General features: G+C 36.9%; 1 protein-coding gene across 2 annotated transcripts in view; it reads left to right on the top strand.

Moving 5' to 3' along the window:
* Positions 1–19,407, top strand: part of EIF2AK2 (eukaryotic translation initiation factor 2 alpha kinase 2) — a 1,554,704-nt gene that overhangs the window by 197,184 nt on the left and 1,338,113 nt on the right. For both annotated transcript variants that reach the window (XM_044057939.1, XM_044057874.1), the window contains exon 3: positions 6,580–6,727. In XM_044057939.1, coding sequence (XP_043913874.1) covers positions 6,580–6,727 — 148 coding nt within the window. The remainder of the gene's footprint in view (positions 1–6,579; positions 6,728–19,407) is intronic.

Below are 19,407 nucleotides of genomic sequence, written 5' to 3'. Positions count from 1 at the left end.
CACTCCTGAGGAGTCTGTAGAACACTGAATACAGGCACAAGTCACCAGCTTCTCTTGGTAGCGGAGGTCTTTTAGGCCCATGATCTTTTTTTGTCAGGAATCTTTGGGTTTTTTTTCCAACTGCTTGACATATCTAGTAATATAGATTCAAAGGGGACATTGTATTCAGTGATGGGCCTGGCCAGTGCAGAATATAGAGAGGGTAACGACTTTGCTGGATGTAGGGGCGATACCCTTTGTGATCAACTGTGCCAGACAGAAGGATTTCCAAATTAGTGTTATGACATGAGCATCAAAGTAGAGGGACTTATCTACCCATGTTCAAAGGTCTCTCACAACATGTTTTCTGTACTATAAGCTGGATGTGGGAGGGGGTTGTTTACCAAATGTAATAATAATATGTTTTTTTAGCATTTAGTTTTAGCCCATTTTCTGAGTACTAGCTATTAACTCGTGCAAGTTCATGATGTAGCTTCTGCATATTAGAATGCAATTTGACAATGCACTCAGTTTACAGTCATCTGCAAACGTGGTTAACTAGAAATTGTTATTTTCGATTTGGAGCTTATGGAAGTGTATGAGAAATTGTAGAGGTCTTAGCACAGATTCATGAGGGATCCCAGTGGCTACCTTCATGATCTTTGAGGATGTGACTGCCACTCCCACTGTGTAGACTGTATCCCTTAGCCAATTTTCTATCCACCTAACTACATAGGGACCACTTGGGGTGCATTTAGCATGTTATTTATGTTAGAATGTAGTGTGGTATCAGATGCATTTGGCAAGGTCAAGATGTGCTGTATGGACAGTGTGACCACAGTCCACAGCTTGTATTACCTTCTCAAAATAATTTACTAGGTTCATTAAACATGATCTTCACTTAACAAAGCCAGATTACTGTGGTATAAATCTGATGGGTCTGTGATATTTGGGTTCTGTGGTGGGGCCACCCTTGTGAAAGTGGCATCACAGTCAATGTACATCATACCATGGGGACAACTCCAGTGGTTGTCTTAGGTTGAATAGCTGTAGGAGCAGGTCTATCAGCTCAAGTTTAGTGCTATTCAGCAAGCAGCCTGACATGTTATCAGGTCACATAGAGGATGTATCATTTGTTTTGGAGAGTACTTTTAGCAAGTGTTCTTTAGTGATAGGTAGGTTTGAGGTTCTTAGGGATATTTTGGTTTTGTATAGATGTCTCTGGAGTGAAATTTGCTCGGAATTTGTTTGCTAAAATATTTCCAATATCCATTGGATCTGAGTAGGTAGTGCCATAATGAACAAGTTCAGAGCAATGTTGACTGTTATTTTGACACTGACCTTAATAAAGACCAGTTTATAATTATGCTTAGCTCCCAGTGCCAACCCAAATTCATGAGGTGCCTTTATTTTCTTGATAGTGATTTTCAGTACTTTAGATAACTTTTTGATCTTGACTTATAATTGTGGGTCATTATTTTTACTGTATATTCTAAGAAACTTTTTTTCTTTTATTCTGTTGTTTATTTATGCATGTTTACCACCAGGTTAGTTTGCTCTTACACTTCCATTTTGTTTAATTCTGGTGAGGTCTGTCAGATTAATACAGATTTCTAGGTGAGCATAGAATTAATTTGCAGAGCTACTACTTAAATCACCATTTTGGGTGTTGCAGTTATACTTAAACTTTAAGATATCATCAAATAATTGCAGGAGTTTTGTACTGGTTTAGGGATTTTGAAGAAGAAGGTTACCTTTTTGTTGTCAGACTTGACTGGGGAAGTATAGGTATACTAGTGGGATAGTGCATATAGTTGCTGTGTTTGTAAAGACTGGTCAGGAATATTTTCTCCTGTAGTGGGCTCTTTGACTCTTTGCTGAGGTGCCTTCTGTGCGGAGTCTGCATGTCCTCCTTGTGGTCGAGTGGGTTTCCTCCGGCTGCTCCGGTTTCCTCCCACATCCCAAAAACATGCTGTAGGTGGATAAGACACTCTAAATTGGCCCTAGACGTGAGTGCAGGCCTTCTGTGGAAGGTTGGGTGCCGGGCTGGCAACACGACACCGTAAAACCTCACTGCCAGTCATGAGCGGACAGGGGATCCGCTGTGGAGACCCCTAACCAGGAAAAATCCGAAACAATCCGAAATAATTAGTGGGCTCTTTGACTCTTTGATCCAGGGAATACTTGTTTATATACTACAGTAATTTTGGGGCATAGCCTACGTTTCAAGTATAGGTATCCCAGTCTGTTGATGGGTAATTAAAGTCACCAAGATGATGGAGTTATTGGTGGACTCTGCTCAGGTGGCACCTTAAGTATCTCGGTCACTGCTTTATACTGCCATATTAAATGTGACAATTTCTGATCCTTAATTCTAGCACTGTAAAGTTCTTCGGAATACAACCAAAAGTTTCTAAAATATCATTAGGCAAAACTTTGAAGTTGCCTGTATTCAATTGTTATTTCCATTGTCATTTTGGGCCAGGAGGGTGTATTGACAGTACAAATTCTACATACTTATAAGCCATCAAATAGAGATGTTAGCTTCACACTCACTAATTCTGTGATGCTTATGTTTTTTCTAGTATGAAGCCTGATTCTTTCAGTAGCTTACCTGTTACATACATGGTTGTTTCTTATGACACAGACTATTTTGCGTCTGACTAAAGAACTGCATAGTTGTCCAGTTTCAGTTGTTTAGCTTGTGTTTTGACTCAGTCACATATGCTCCAGTAATTTGTTGTAGCCCTTGATTTCTGGTAAATTAATATTGGACATAATGGCAAAGAAGAATCTACCCTATGCCTGGAATTTATTTTTTCAGCCCTGCTAAAATGCTTTTTTCTTACCTTGCCAGAGCAAGTATTAAACCCTTGGTCGCTCCTACGTATTTATGAGGGCGGGATGAATGCTTCATCATGTCCAGTACTCAGCTGTTTCAGTAGTATAGTGCTAGAGCAGTCAGAACAGTGATCTGGAGGATCTAGGTTTGATTATTTGTTGAAGTGCACACTTCTTTATTGCTTTGCTTCTAGACTTTGACCAAGACCTTTGCCTCCAGAAACTTCTATTTGATTTAGCAGTTTTGAGTTGTTTTCATGCCGATACACTCTCCTTTCCAGTTCTTGTCCTATTACATTATATATATATATATATATATATATATATATATATATATATATATACATACACACAGTGACAACTTGTTTATTTATCAGAAAAAAAGCCAACAGACTCTGCTTTCAGTGTGATGCCCGTGCACTGGCTCAATAATCAAGGAGTCTCAATCCTCACCACTAGCACCAGTGAGGGGCATGCACATTGGGAAGGATAACAAGTACACACAAAGTAAAGTACAATTTCCCTTAAGTACACACAGAGATCACAGTCAGTCTGGGGCTGGTTTCTCCCTTTCTCTCCAGATCTCGAGTAAGACACCCCATTGGCACAGCTGTAGGGCACAGGTCTCAGCCTAGTGGTCAAGCTAAATCCTCCAGCACTCTCTCTGTCCAACCAGTGCTTCATGTCCCTTCCCAAGTAGCTGACACCTACACACTTTGAGATATGAGTTATATACAAACAAACAGACACTCCTGGGGAAGGTTGGTACAGGTTCTCCAGCTATGCCCCCTTCTCCGCTCAGTCTATAAGGTAGACATCACTGCCACCAACCACTAATACCAGCTACTAATAAGGTCCTTACCAAAGGCTGTCCAATTTTACTGTGCAATATTATTATCCAGTTAGTAAGTGTGACCAGAACTTTAAGGCTTATTGGAGTGGCTTGGACTGTATCATTGTATACATGCAATGTACTCTAGAGCTTAAATTATCTCTACACAAAACAGCCACAGTTGAAAGGTTTAAAAATATGTAATAATAAATAATTAAAACACAAGACAAATCTCCTCAATTCAACACAGTGCTAGTCAAGAGTTCAGACGTCACAGGAAAATGCTTAAAATAATACTGTAGAATAGTCTGCCATAAATATAGAAAACAGCTAGACTAAACTTACTATTTTCTATCTGTTTCTAAGAGAAACAATGTTCTAAATAACTTACATACAGAGCAAAGGCAGAATACTGGTGATGTCAGTTCCAAAGGCAAATGCAAAATGCTCTCGTTTTCTCTCTCTTTCTCTGAGAAAGTCTTACATTGATAATACATCACTGCTGACTCATTTTAGATTACATCATTCTTAACAGTTCTGATTTAGCTTCCCAGGCTAACAGAAACTCAAAATTTAGATTTATTTTGTAATGTGCACCTGCAGAAAGCCACAGCCGTAAAAGACATTATGTATAGCAATTAACTCTTGTCCTAATACAATAGAAAGAATTCCTTCATCCAGACATCCCGTCTCTGAGTCCTGAGATCAGTCATAAAATGCTTTACTTTAATCATAACATATAGTTCCGCTTTTACATTTGTAAAACCAGCCTGTGGATTATATTAAAATGTACAAATCACATAGAATTATTTACAAGATTCTATCTTGCTAAGCTGGCAGCCTTTCAGTTTTTCACATTCAGAAACAGGATTGTCTTTACTAAACAGAAAAAAACTTTTCAGAATAAAGATGGAGTTATTTCATCAGTTTGGTAGTACACAAGTTAGTTTTACAGCAGTCTGTCTTCTTACTTGAAATATGTTCCTAGTTCCATAGTTTGTAGGCAGCCACATAAAACACAGATGGAATAGTTAAATGTTTTTGTATTTGCTGTTAAAATTCAGGCACATAAACAGTCTTTCAATTTACTGGTTTGGACAGCTGACACAAAGGAACAATCCCAGTTTGTATCTGGGATTAGCACTGCAGAATAGAGCTCGTTGGAGCGTGAATACACGCATCTTGCTTGAGGTTAGCAATAGCATCTTCCATGTCAAGCCTTTTATTTTCATAGTTTCCAAGTCCCACTAAAGTAGACACACATTTTCTTTAGGTTGGGCCTTTTCTTGGGAGCATAAATAGTCATTGTGGGAGATTCGTCCAGTAGACCAGAATGAGAAGAAGATATCACTGAAAGACACTTTCAGCAATCGTAAAGTGTTGCACTTTTCCCCACTGTTGTGCAATCATTGCACTGGTATACATAATTGTGTGTGTCTGTGTCTGTTGTGGGGGGGGGGCTTACTCCCTGCAAAAAAGATTGCTCTCTAGTTCACTGAAAGTGACTTTTAGTTTTTTTTTTTTTTAAGTTTTGTCCATTGGACAAATATGATACAAACTGTAATTATGAATCCTTTTTCCCTTGGTAAATTCAATTTATTGAACTTTCTGGAACCTGAACTTTTTAAAAGATATTAGAGTAAAAGTCCCTTCTTCCGCATAGTTCACTATCAGACTTAAACTTAACTCGCCTTATAAACCTGTGTTTGTTTATTTGTATGTGCATGTTTGGGCATGTTCCATCCCTGTTGCAACTGGTTTGTTTTGACCGAATTAATAGAATTGATAGAGAAAATACCTGCCTTCAGCTACCAGCTCCTTTGCTTATTGAAGTGAATATATATTTTTACATGTGGTTATGATTGTTAAAGCTGTCAGGCGAAACCTCAGGTGTACTGTGGGATCTGCCAGCTTAATAAAGAATTATTGTCTGCTCTTGAAGATGTGGTGTTTTGTTTACATTTGACTTGTACATTTTACTTAGGAACTTACTTGCGCATTTAGATTTGGTTATTTATGCATACACAATCATCTATTTATCTGTCTATATATCCTTTTTTGACTAAGTTAGTTCCACTAGACTAGTCGCCTGTTTTCAGGGAAGACCAAAGGTGGTATTTATACTACTAGAGAAAGTTTGGCCAGGGCATCATGGAAAATTCTCCCTACTCTTTTTGATAGGTGCCATGGGATCTTTTACATCCACCTGAGCTATCACCAACTCAAACAAATCAGACCTTGGTTTAACATCTCATCTGAAGGACAACATACTCCCCTTATGCTCCAGTCATCTACCTAACGTGGGAATAGAACCCACAATCTTTTGTATTAAAGATGAGTGTACTATGTATTCCACTGCTGACACTGTTCATACAAATGTACACGGTAGTAAAACGCAAGCCAGATCATTGCCTCCTTTGCTGTGCAGCTGCTGGCAAATTAATTACTACTCCAAACTGATAGTCTTAGCTAATGTACCTTAGTACGTTTAATTTTTTATCACCTTTATTATAACCCTGTCCCCACTGAAGGTAGCAGCACCAAATGTAGTTTATTTAGCTTCTGTTTCTTTAGTCTGCTGACAGTCAAGTAAGTGACACATAAATGTTCTTTTGTAATCACTGTCCTTGCTGATTGTGCCATTGTAGTTTCCTGGGACATAGGCCGGTGACAACTCAGAGTGATTACCCAACAGTTGATGTTTTATTTTTAATATTCACTATAACTCCAGCCTTCTTTGGTCACTGAGTATCTTACTGCTAATTTTGGGAGTCAAATTTCTTTTGTTCTTCTGTTTGCTGGTCCATGAGGGCCTCAGTTTTAACATCTGTATCAAGTTGTGCTAAAGCAGTGTATTCGCTGTATATCAATAAATACCTTCAAGGGCCTGAATTAGCTTATTAATCCTTATTCTTTTTTTATCTTAGGTTTGTCTACAAGGTACAGATCAGTGGTAAAGACTATCCAGATGGCAGCGGCAGAAATAAGAAGGAAGCACAAAACAATGCGGCAAGAAATGCACTTCAGCTGTTAAAACCTCAATCCTTGGAGCATGACAGTGCAGTTGGAAGCATGGTAAGTGACTGAACTGTGACGTGTGGCATTCCTTGTTATGAACCCATGCATTAGTCATGCAGAGCAATACAGCTTTTCTTTGGATGTGCAAAGACAGAGCACTTGAAAATTAAGCTAATGATCCAGCATCTCAAATGGAATTGAGCTCAGCTGGCTATCACAAATAAGAATGGACAACACACAAAAAAGGCAGTTTTCAACATATTTTAGTTATTATGCAAATTGTAGTTTTAACTATTTAAGACATACCTCACAAACTGTATACTTTGAAAATGGGCACAGAAGTTCTGGAAGAGTAGGTACTTTCTGTCAAACATCTGGGCACCTGATTAGCATAAAATCTGAATAGTGAATGGAACTTGACCGTTTCCATTTCTGGTAGGATTGTGGAGTACTACTCAGAAACACAAGTCTAAAAAAACTGAGAGTTGTAAAAATGTTGCAAACATGTAAGCATGTCATCAAAGACAGCATCAAATCTGTAAGCTTTAATGAATGATATTGCAAAAATTAACTTCACAAAGTCATTTATTTTTGCTTTTGAAAAGGAAGATGTAACGTGTGGGTCCTCTTTCTTAAATGTGCCTCCCATATGTTTGTCATGTAGTCTGGTTTCTTGTGTTCCAAAATCGTGTATGACTGGAGGCTGAGGTGAGTTCGAAAATTGTGTGAAAGGGGTGAATCAAACCTGAATATAGAAACATACCTCCAGAAATAGGTGCATAATTCAAGCCAGAAAGTTGGTAGGTACCTTCAAAATAGGTACACTTGAGAAGTCTGATTTCAGGACCTCTGAGAAAATAGGCATTTGGTATTTTTTTATGGTTGTTTATTTGATATTTACATGTGATTAGTTATGTAGTATGGTATTGTAGAACTGTTAAATATCTTTTTAGGTAGCTGATTAATGGAACTACCAAAATGGGAATCAGAAATCAATTTTAAGTTTGTAATGGATACCATGGTGTAAAGCTTAATATGAATGAATTGTAAATCCAGTAAGAGCTAAAAAAAAAAAAAAGAAAACACTTCCTTCCCACCAAGAATGTGTCATGCCATTTGTGTGAAGGAAATTTGGTATACAGCAGACTGTACCCAGTAATTCCAATGGGAAACAGTCAAACAACAACAGAGTATAAATCCATGTACCTTCTAGGCTAGCTTACTCCCTACTTGAATGAAAGCACGTTATCCAGAGAGGTGAGAGCTGTGTAGATTTAAATTAGATGCAGCTGCCAGAGCATACCTCAGAAAAGACTTTGAAATTTGTAAGTAGGTTCTCCTGTAGTATATGGCGATATATATATACCATTAACTTTGCTAATACTTAGCTACAGGAAGTGATTAACATGTACTTCTTTGTAGAAGTCAGTTATATTAAAATCCTCATGGATGATGGTAACTCATTCTCCGTATGTGTTTACTGAGTGTCTTGATAAACATCCAGATGGTACATTGTTTCTGAAGTGAAGAAATGCTTTTATATTTGAGAGTTCATGTACGTATTAGTATAGTGACGTAATTCATAGTTTGAAACATGGCCCAGCTACAATAACTAAGAATTCTGTAACTGTAAGACAGTAGAACAGTAAATTTACATTGTCAGTGAGTTTTGCGTCCATACATTAGATTAATTCTATACTTCAAGCAGACTAATCAAAATGCATGAAAAGGTACAGTGTCACATTTCTGCATATCTCTACGAAAGACACATTGGTGTAATACTTAAGATTTTCGTGTGTGAGACCCAGAATCAGTGATTTGATTCTGACCTTTGCTCACTGTCTTTGTGGAGTTTGCATGTTCCACTGGCATCTTTATGGAACTCTTCCCACCTCACAAAAGCATTCTAGGTGTTTCCTCCTCAAAGACAGAGGATACCAAGTATTTAAGAGGTCTTGATGGTGCCTGTTGAGGGATGAGTCATGAACACAACTGCTACCTGTTGTGCATAACAGTCTGTCGATAGGAGAGCACACAGACCACAGGCTATGAGCTACATCAGGGTTGGACACTTGGTGTAAATGTTAGCTTGAGGTGTTATTGCTGCATCAGCTAATGTAACCAAAAACAAAATGAGCATAGATGTCTGTTGATGGGTTGAAGACCCAGCCTACTTCAACCTATGCTAGAAATCCATGCTAATGGTGGAAAGGGGACTACATACCTTTTTGATGAGTATCTGCTTGCCTTAACTCCCATCAAGACACAGGTCAGAAGGTATTGGCTGGCTGGTGTCCAGTTACCCAGACTGGGTTACAGCAACTGTGTTGAGTGAAAGCTGGATAATTGAACTAAGGATTGCTACACTGATTATATGTTCACTGACATTAACACAGCTTGGAAGTGAATAACATGATAATAAGGAGACTGTATAGTGCTTGGAAGTGAATGACATGATAGTGAAGAGACTGTATAGTCTTGTGTAGCCAGGTGGAAGGCTGTGCAGCAAAGTCTGTTAGCCTGGGATCCATAGAAATGGTATTGAAATCATGTTGAGAGTTTTCTGAAGACAGTGAAGGATGTCATCAGAATCAGCAACAGACTCATGGCAGTTAGACTCCATTGTAAAAATGGAGTGTAGTCTTCATGATCCCAGGGTTATGATGACAAGGTGAAGATTGCATTCAGGTAGTTGCGGGTCCTACTCATATAAAGCTGGACAAAATAAGTTGGTTTTGATAATGCTGGGGCAGACAGAAACAGGTATGAGGATTGTGTAAGTCCACATGTTTGGGATAATGTAATTAATGAAGCAGAGGCCATTCTGGACTTCTGTCAGGTAATAGCTTAATGGTAGCCAACACATGGATCACTAAGAGACAGTTACATGATCGCATATAGGAGTAGCCAGCGTGTATCTCAGGTAGACTTCCTCCTAGTAAGGAAAGAAAGGGCATTTGGGTGGAAATAGAAATTACAGATTTGTGGTAGGGCTAGGGATAAAAATAAGGTGCATTAAGAAAGCTGATGGTGGAATCTAGGAAGTTATCAAAAAGGAATACAGAAAGAAGTGAGATATAGAAAAGGTGTACCAGGCTAAGAAAAAATACTGGTTGGCTTGGTTAACAAAGATGTTTAGAGAGAAGTCACAGTGGCAGAGAGCAAGAGTCTCTAACAACTTCTGCAGAACGACTTATTACATGGCACAGGCAGTGACAGGAAAGAGAAGACAGTTGTCAGATACTGTTCATAAATTATTTATTTATTGACATTTGGTAACCGGGAAAGTCTGACTGGGTCAGAAACCCATTTTCAGCGGAGGGCCCATACCTCTCAACCTCTTAGAGCAAGAAATCTGGACAAAGCCATAAATAGTGGCGGGACAAAGACCCAAAAATAAGGACAATTTTTAAATATTGCTCTTACAAACAATAAGTAGAGAGAAAAACAGATTTTGCATCAGCATGAATTTTCTGACGTGTACGAAGTCTGAAACTCAAATGTCTGTCATTATTTTTCTGACTTAAATCTTCAATGATTTTCTAGAAAACAATTTTAAGAAAAATGGACCAAAAATATGAGGCAAAAATCTGGACATTCTGCAAAAATCTGTACAGTTGAGAGGTATGGCCAGAGGCCTGGGGAGAAAAGCTCCAACAATGTTTTACAGATAAGTTTAACAAAATAGATAAACATGCATAGAAATCTATAGGTAGTGGTAGAGGAAAAAAGGGAATTACAATGGTAATTAAGATCTGTATAAAAATACTAATTAATAAGAATTAAAACATTACAGTAGACTCTCTGTTATCCAGTCTGTCTTTAACCAGCCATCAAAATTCTGCCATAGCCTTAGCAAAAGACAACAGAGAACAAAAACACTTCTGCCTCCTCTGGGCTAAATAATGACAGACATTTGAGTTTTAGACTTCATCTTCATTAGAGAAATGCATGGTAACACACCTCCTGTTATTCTAGCTGATTTATAATGTATACATCCTATTTTGTATGCTTTTTCTGATTAACCAGCCATCCGTTTATGCAGCCTAAGGTGCGGTCTCAGCGAGACTGGATATGAGGGAGTCTGCTGTATGCAAAACAATAAACGTTTGATTTTTTTTTTGTTTGTTTTTTTGAAGGAAGGTGGATGGTTAGATGTTAAAGCAGGTTAGATGTGAAAGAAGGGATAAGTTAGGAAGTCTGAGAGATGTGTTATGTTAGGACTAAGATAGATGTAGGGAAGCATGACTGAGTGTGGGTTAAGAGTGAAAATTAGTAGGAGGTAAAGAGGGATGGAAGGAATGTAGGAAAAGGACTGGATGTGAGAGGGTAGAGAGAAATGGAAGGTAGATTGATGAGGGAAAATAATGTTTAGGAGAGAGATGGATAAGAAGGATTTAAGGGGAGAAGAAGTTAGGAGGAGGAAGAGAGAAACGGAAGATGGGTGAAAGAAAATAACATTTAGGAGAAAGATGGATAAGAAGGATTTAAGGGGAGAAGAAGTTAGGAGGGGGAAGGAGAGGGCTGTATGTTGGTTTTAGAGCACAGGCAGCTCCATGAGTTGAAAGATGGTTTTTAAGTGTAAGCTTGAATTTCTTGGAATTATATATAGTGGTAATATTGTTTGTTTCTTGTCAGTAGTCTGTTCACCAGTCTAGAGGGCATCATGGAAATGTGGAAGGAATATTTTAAGTAGCTTCTGAATGAAGAAATGAGGAAAACTTCACAGAAGCTGTATTTTTGCATAGACAGTGTTTGTGAAAGAGGAAGACAAACCCACCCTGGAAGAAGTATGAAGTGCACTAAAGAATGAAGTCAGTTAAAATGGCCGGCTTAGATGAAGTGACTGCAGATTTGATTAAGTTTTGGGGTGTATTAGCGAACTAATGTCTACTGTGGGGTACTCCAAGTGGTGAGAAAAGAGTGGTATAGATGACTGCAAAATGAGCATTCTAGTACCATTACACAAGAAAAAAAGAGAGTATTCACAGCTGCAGGTAGAACAGGGGTATCACATTCTTATCACACTACAAGAAAGTGTTGGAGGGTGTGACTAATAAATAAATTTGCGCAGTAGAAGGTAAGATCAGAGATGACCATCTGGATTCAGATCAGGATGCATTTTAATCAAGTCAGTGTCTACAGTGAAACCGGTAGTGGAGAAGAAACTGGAGATGTGGGAAGAGTCCAACTGGATATTCCTGGATCTGGAGAAAACAGAGAGTATAACAAGGTTCGAAGAAAGCTGCTTTGGGTGTTCCTGTGATGGTTCAGTGTTCTGGTATTATTAGTCGAATTAGTGCAAGCTATTTACAAGGATCCAGTGAAGCAAGTACTAACAGTGTTTGGACTCACGCAGGGGTGTTAGTAGGAGTTTGTTTCCATCAGGGTTCAGCTCTGAGCCCACTTCTGTTCATACTGGTGATGGACTACATCAGTAAATAGGTCAGAGAGGACAGATTAACAAAACTGTATGTAGACCAAAAAACACTGCAGAGCAAACAAAACAATGGTCACACCACGACAAAGCAGGAGAAATAATATAAAAATAATTGCAGTCGAGGTGCCCTTAATTTCAAAACTGGAACAATAGAAATACAGTCATTCAAACCAGTTGCCAAGTTTGCCTCTGATAATAATTGCTAGAATAATTCACAATACTATACTCAGTCTGAGTTTCCCATGCACCCTCACGGGGGTCCATAGCTACCACCTCTAAAACATAAAAACAGAAAATTGCTATTCAAACATACTTTTGTGTATTTAGCTAATGCATTACTATCCATACCTCTTTTTATTCATATAAATGTTCATAAGTATGGTTTTCAACGATCTTTCAGTTTTCCCAATATCAAAGGCCAGACATAATGTACAGGAAGCTAGATAAATGACCCCCTTGCTATTACAATTATAAAATTGTTAGCAATTAGATGCTTATTCCATGTACGGAGAAGAAAACCTCTGGCTTTAAACTATAATGACGTTGAGTAAAAGAACCACACTTTTATATGTGCCATCCCTAGTCTTACTGGAATTCAGTGTACAGGGGAATCTATTATCATATAATTTTTTTTAATTTTTTTCCTTTCTTATGAACTATTAAGGGGTTTTTAGAAAAAAGAGCTAGAGTATTAGGAACAACCCTAAATCTCTCTCAGTGTTTCATTATAATATTTTAACCACCTTATTGTGCTAATTATATTCTAGAAAGGGGGCTCCACTAAAATCTGTATTTCTATCACCATTTGTAACTGGGATATCTTTAAAACTCTCAAGATAAAGTGTTCTTTCCAGAGACGTAATTGGGAAGTATTTGTTACCCCATCCTGAAATAACTTCATCCTTACTGGGGTTAGTAAAATTATTAGGATAACCCCCTTCCATAAACAAACCAGAAATAAGTTCACACTCAGGAAATCATCGTAATCCGATGTCATTCAGCTGCTCGTATAAATTGTCCTTTAACAATGTTCCATTTTTGAGTGAGGGGGTATTCATTAGACAAATGTAAATAAGAGTTAGAAAAAGTTTCCTTTTTATATATCATGGACTTATGTCTATTATGTAGAAGATATTTCACAATATTAACATCTAAGTAGTGAAATGCTTTAACTTGTATATCATAAGTAAATCTCAAAAAAGAAGTAGTGTGTTGAGTATATTCCAAAAGCTATATAAGCTTATCTCTACCCCCTGCCCATAGGAATACAAATATCATCCAAATAACACAAATATACTTAATACTCATAATAAGGAGAATCCAAAATAAATGTATGTTCCTAGGTGAGTAGGACAGGAATGGCAAAGAAAGGAGTGCAAGCCTCACCCATTGCTATCCCACTAATTTATTTATTTATTTTATTTATTTTACATTTGTTGACCGGGTTAGTTTGACTGGATGTATGTCCATTTTCAGCGGAGGCCAGGGGAAAAAAAGCTCCTCATTAAGACAATTTACAAGACAGAAATCTTGACCATATACAATACAGATAGTGTCAGACTGGTAAAACATTTCAAATAGAGGAACATTTATATAGTACCGTTACAGTAACATACCCGACTAAATAAGTTAAAAATTTTGAGTAAAAGGATTAATAAAACTTTTTTTTTTTTTTTTTTTTTTTTTTTTATGGTAACATTGTTTATAAAGTTTATCAAACCTTAGTAGGTGAGCTACTGCAGTAGGAATTAAGAGAGAATATCAGAGCACCTGAAATAGCATGTTAAAGATAAATAGTAAAGAATGGTCCTGCTAGGGGAGAAAGTGTCTTTCTGTCTAATTTATTTAAAGAATTCCCCTTCAGAATGCACATAATTATTTTTCAATGTCAGTTCCATAAACTCAGTTAAAAGTCTAATATTCTTAGCATTCAGGAAGTCACAAGTACGTAAAGCTTCTTCAAACCAATCCAAACCTAATGAGTGTGGAATTACTGTGAATAAATCCAAAATGTCAATTGTAAGAAATAACACTTACTCTAAGCATGCAGTATTCCTTAATCTCTATAAAACAATCCAAAGAATCTTTTAAAATATGGGATTTATAATCATAAAATGTTTTATGTTTTCTGTCAGTAAAAATAGCTAGACAGTGTGTTTGTACTTTAGGTATGCCAAATATGATAGGAATCCTGACAGTTTTCATTTTAAAGAAGTCCAACAACCCCTTGTCAGTAACATTTTGCAATAAAAGATCTTCCAAAGCCGTATGAATGTTGTGATAGTCCATATTCACTTCATTTCTACAAAATGGGATATATTTATCACCTTCATACAATACATTCAACATCTTGCCAATATGTACCACAGTACCCAAGACTAACCCACCCCATTTATCTGGTTTCATCACACTTACAGCTTTATTAGTGGTAAGTTCCTTAAGAGCCTCTATCTCTGCGAAATTCAGATTAAGGGATCTAAAACTTTGTTTTGTTGCAAATTCTGTGATCTCTTGCTATACTAATGACTCAAAACTCTGTAAAACAGGATGCAGAGGGGGTTATAAGTACATTTTTTTTAAAACATAGGTACATCCGAGGCTAAAATATAATTATGATGAAATAATAAATCCAAATGAATTTTCCTGAGAAATAATTTAACATCGATGAGAGTGTTACTAATATTAAAAGAGTGAGAAGGGATAAAAGTAAAACCTTTCTTGAAAACAGAAATGAGTCTTATTAATTTTCAAGGTTGTATAATTATATACTTATCTTATTCCAAAACTACCCCAATAAAAGTAATGGGGTGTTCCACAGTGTTAATATCTGAGACTGTCTTTTTTCCTTGTCATCCTCTTCTTGCTCTGTGGGTGATGGTAACTGAGAGGGAAACTCTAAAGGGTCTTCAGTGTTAATATTCTCTTCCACATTAGAGCTACTGGGATTAACAACATGTTAACAATGTTTCAGGGATCTCATAATAGTTAAAAGAAGATTAACCTTTCAAAGGATACACTCCTTTATAATGGTAATCCTTTTTATCCCTTTCCAACTTTAAAATATTCTTCTTTTTCAAAACTTTAATTCTCTCATTGATGTTATTAAGAACTGTATAATAATTAATCTGATTCTCTTTTAAAGAGAATGAATCATTAAAAATAGCATTATTCAATTGATCTATGTCATTTGATAGTGTAGACATAACATATACTCATTGTTCTTAATAATGGCTTCCATTAATTCAAGCCCCCCACCTTTCAAACTTGTCCATCAGTTCTTGATGAAATACACTCCCCACAGTCACATTATTCAGGTATTTATAAACTCTCAGTCCCTTGGGCACTTGTTTTTTAGTTAAACACTCTCTTAAAAAGCATTTGTCCAACACAATACTGCTATATTTGAAAACGTTATATTCTAAACGCCTAAGCATATCTGTATAAGAGCCTAAATGCTTGGAAGATGCAGATACCTGTGAAATGAAATCAGTGCTTAACCAAGCTTCAAAGTCCAAAAGCTGATGCTATTGTATAGCTTGCCCAAGGTCCAGTTGTTCATAATCCCTTTGCGTGCTAACTCAAAATGGTATAAAATGCAAATTCAAATTTTTTTTTTATTGTTATCAACACTCAAGACGTTCTCCCTTAAAACGCCAACTCACAAGCTGATGGCTTCATGATTACTGAGCAAAGTAGAATTCTCATGCCTGCTGGATGCTAAGCATTGATTGGATCCTCCGGATTGTGTGAGTAACTCGACCAGTTGAGTGATTTCTCTTACAAAAATTCCATGCAAACCAGATCTCTCAATACCAGGTCTCGAATCAGAAAGAAAAGAGGCAATGGCAAATCTGCTCCAAAAACTAGTAACCAAAAGTAAGCAGATAAAGTGTAGAGAAGTAGACCAGTAACCAAAAAACACTGCACAGAAAACAAAACAATGGCCCCACCATGACAAAGCAGGAGAAATAAAAGTCAAGTCCATTCAAAGTCTACCAAAAACTTTAATAATGAATATGTAAAACCAAGAGTTAAGCACTTTCATCTTACTACATTTAAGACATCATCATAACTAATCATACAAAACAAAGCAGCCAGCTTAATACATTTTTTCTTAAAGGGACAGTACCTAATATACATAAATACAAAATACATATACACATAAAATATATATTCAACATAAAATAGTTTAAAATACAAGTATAAATATGAAGTAATGATATAAAAATAATTACAGTCGTGCTGCCCTTATTTTCAAAACCAGAACAATAGAAATACAATCATTCAAACCAGGTGTAAGGTTTGCCCCTAATTAGAATTGCCATAATAATTCACAGTACTCATTCCGAGTTTCCCAAGCACCCCCTCCAGGCTCCAGAGCTACCTCCTCTAAAACAAAAAAACAGAAAATTGATATTCAAACATACTTTTGTGTATTTAGCTAGTGCTTTGCTATCCATGCCTCTTTTTATGTCATATAAATGTTCATAAATATGCCTTTTCAATGATCTTTCACTTTTTACGACATAAACGGATAGACATAGTGTACAGGAAGCTAGATAAACGACCCCTTGCTGTTACAATTATAAAATTTGTTCGCAATTAAATGCTTATTCCATGCAGGGAGAAAAAACTTTGGCTTATTTAAAATATAAGGTTATTTAGCACAAGAATTATACGTAGACAGTATGGTACGGTACTACAAGTAGATTCTGAACAGAAAGTTCAACAGACTATAGGGGAAATGGAATGGAAAGCTGTAGGAAATGGGTGTAAAGTAAGTACAAACAGTATAGTAGCCTTGGCATCAAATGGGGAAAATCAGAAGTTGAAAATTGAGATAAAAGGGGAATAGTGCTACAGGTTAATAGCTTTAGTTGTCTGGAACTTATGGTTGAGAAGAAGGAAAACCACAGCTACAGTCAACAGTGCTGCAGTCAACAGGCAAGTGTCAGGAGCAGTGTGCAACCAAATAATGGCAAAGATGCTGAAAAAGTAAGCTGCACAAAATAGTGATGCAGCCAGTGCTTGTGCAGAAACCCAGATGGTGAATGCAGACCAGCTGAGAAAGCTTACGTTGATAGAGATTAAATACCTGAGATGAGTAGTTGGATGTACACTGTGAGAGAAACAAAGAAATGAAGACATCAGAATTAAAGCCAAAGTAGCCCCAATTACAGGTAAGGTCAAGGAGAACATATTGCAGTGGTTCAATCACACGTGGAGTAAAACAGAAGATAATTTTATTAAAGCAGATTTGGGAGAGATGGGAAGAAGCCAAGGACAGGTGAGGATGTCCAGCCATGAGAATGATAGATTTTATGCAAGATGACCTTTGGCAGTCAGACAAGGTTGTCAAAGAAGGTATGACTGAGGCACTGAATCCAGAAAATTGGTGACATTTGATGTGGCACCTCACCCCTCATGTAAAAATGAAAAAAAGGGGAACTGATGATGATGATGATGGCTGGGGACAAAGCCTTGCAGCTGTCTAATATTTTTACTGTTCTTCTGAAAGAAATACAAAATTGCAACAGTTAAGGGAGAAGTTCTAGAATAGTTGTGAGTCTACAAAGAACCTAACCAGTTGTTCACCATTTGGTGTTCTGTTTGAACTGCGTTTGTGTATATTAGTATACTAAAGAGTCAAGCTAAATATTGTAAATTTGGTAAATTCCTTAATTTGTTAATAAATGACAATATTGTTTGTGGCATAAAAATTGATTAAACAACGAAGATGCTTTTAAGAGAAACAGATTATTTTTTCAAAAGTTACGCATGTATCAGAGCAAGTAAATTTACAGGTAATGTGAACTGAGGAAATGGCTGTGTGTAAGACAAAATGAGAGTAAATTGAGAGTTCATTGTAACAGTAAAAGTGTTGAGAAGTAGAGCCATGAGGATTAGGAAAGATACAAAGCACAGCTGGAATTCAAGCCTTGTATATTAGGAGTGACTGTAATCATGAGATGAATGTATCCTGGCTTTAATGTAGAAGCTATGGTAGGAAGAATCATTTTGAAATATGTGTAAAAGTAAAGATGGGTGTGATGTGTGACTGATGTGAATTAGTATGCTGTTAACAGAGATATAAAAATAATTGTGGCTGGCACTGCCGAAGTGCATAGAGTGGATACACTGAAGTCCAAAACTACATTAGAGGCACTGAGCTGAGCTCAAGCCACACTGTTGTGATGCATGCTTGGAATTAGTAAACGTTGATTTTAAATTAGACATAAGTTTAGGGTGTAATATTTTGTCTAAAAATGCTTTAGGAGTAATTGGATTAAATTCTCCTTATATTCTAGATCATTTATCTTTTGAGAAACTAGTGATGTTAAAAAAAAAATTCATAGAGTGAAGGCCAAGAGTTAATAATGTGTTCATGCAGGTATTTAGGAAAAGTCACACAGTCAGAAAAGCACTTTATTTGTATTTGTTATCCAGGTTGTTGCATTTGCCCAAATAGCCTTTTTTAGGCATGGCTCAGGCCACCAGCTACTATCTAAATGTTAATTAACAGTACAGTTACTACTGTAGTACTACAGTATTTTGTAGTGATCAGTGGCATCGTTAGCTGTGTGATTGTATGAAAACCATACATCACGCAGCTAAATTGCCAAGATACCATCCGTGGTGCTGTACTTTTCAAAACTTGTTGTTTGCAGTACTGTTTTAAAACTTCAGAAGTTAAGAGGATTGAAACATATGCTGCTAATGCTGATTCAGCATAGCACACAATCACAGTGCATTTATTTGTACAATAAAACAATAATGTAAAGTGACCTCTGGCATCCTTAGCTGAATGACTGTATGCAAGTCATCCTTCAACTTCCAGAATTGCATCAGTAGTGTTGTGCCTTTTAAGACTTGTTTGCAGTACTGTATTACAAGTTCAGTGGTTAGTTAGAGGGGTTAACATAGATTCAACATTGAGCACAGTCAGTTATAGTTGTTTATTTGGGTCTACTTCACGTTGTCGTAAGCTGACAATATCGAGTCTGATATTGTCGGCACGACGATATCGAAAGTGAAGAACATCGTGCAAGTAAACGGAAATCTCTGTAAGGGGAGATTTCCATTTACCTCAATGTAGTGCGATCTCTGAGTTGGTATATTTAAGTAGGGGGGTGTGGGGGGTGCAGGGGGCTTGCCCCCCTGCCTACGCCATTTAGTTTTTTTTTTTTTACGTTATTCGATGTTTTACTTAATCGATCAATAAAGTTTGACCTTTATTGATTTGATTTAAGTAAACTTTCGATCACGTGATATAGACGTGTTTATTTACCAGTGTCTT

This window comes from Protopterus annectens, chromosome 1.part0 (assembly GCF_019279795.1).
Source record: "Protopterus annectens isolate FY-2018-M chromosome 1.part0, PAN1.0, whole genome shotgun sequence".
Classification (NCBI taxonomy): Eukaryota; Metazoa; Chordata; order Ceratodontiformes; family Protopteridae; genus Protopterus; species Protopterus annectens.
Note: the sequence above shows the minus strand (reverse complement) of the source record. Positions and strands in the feature narration are given on the sequence as shown.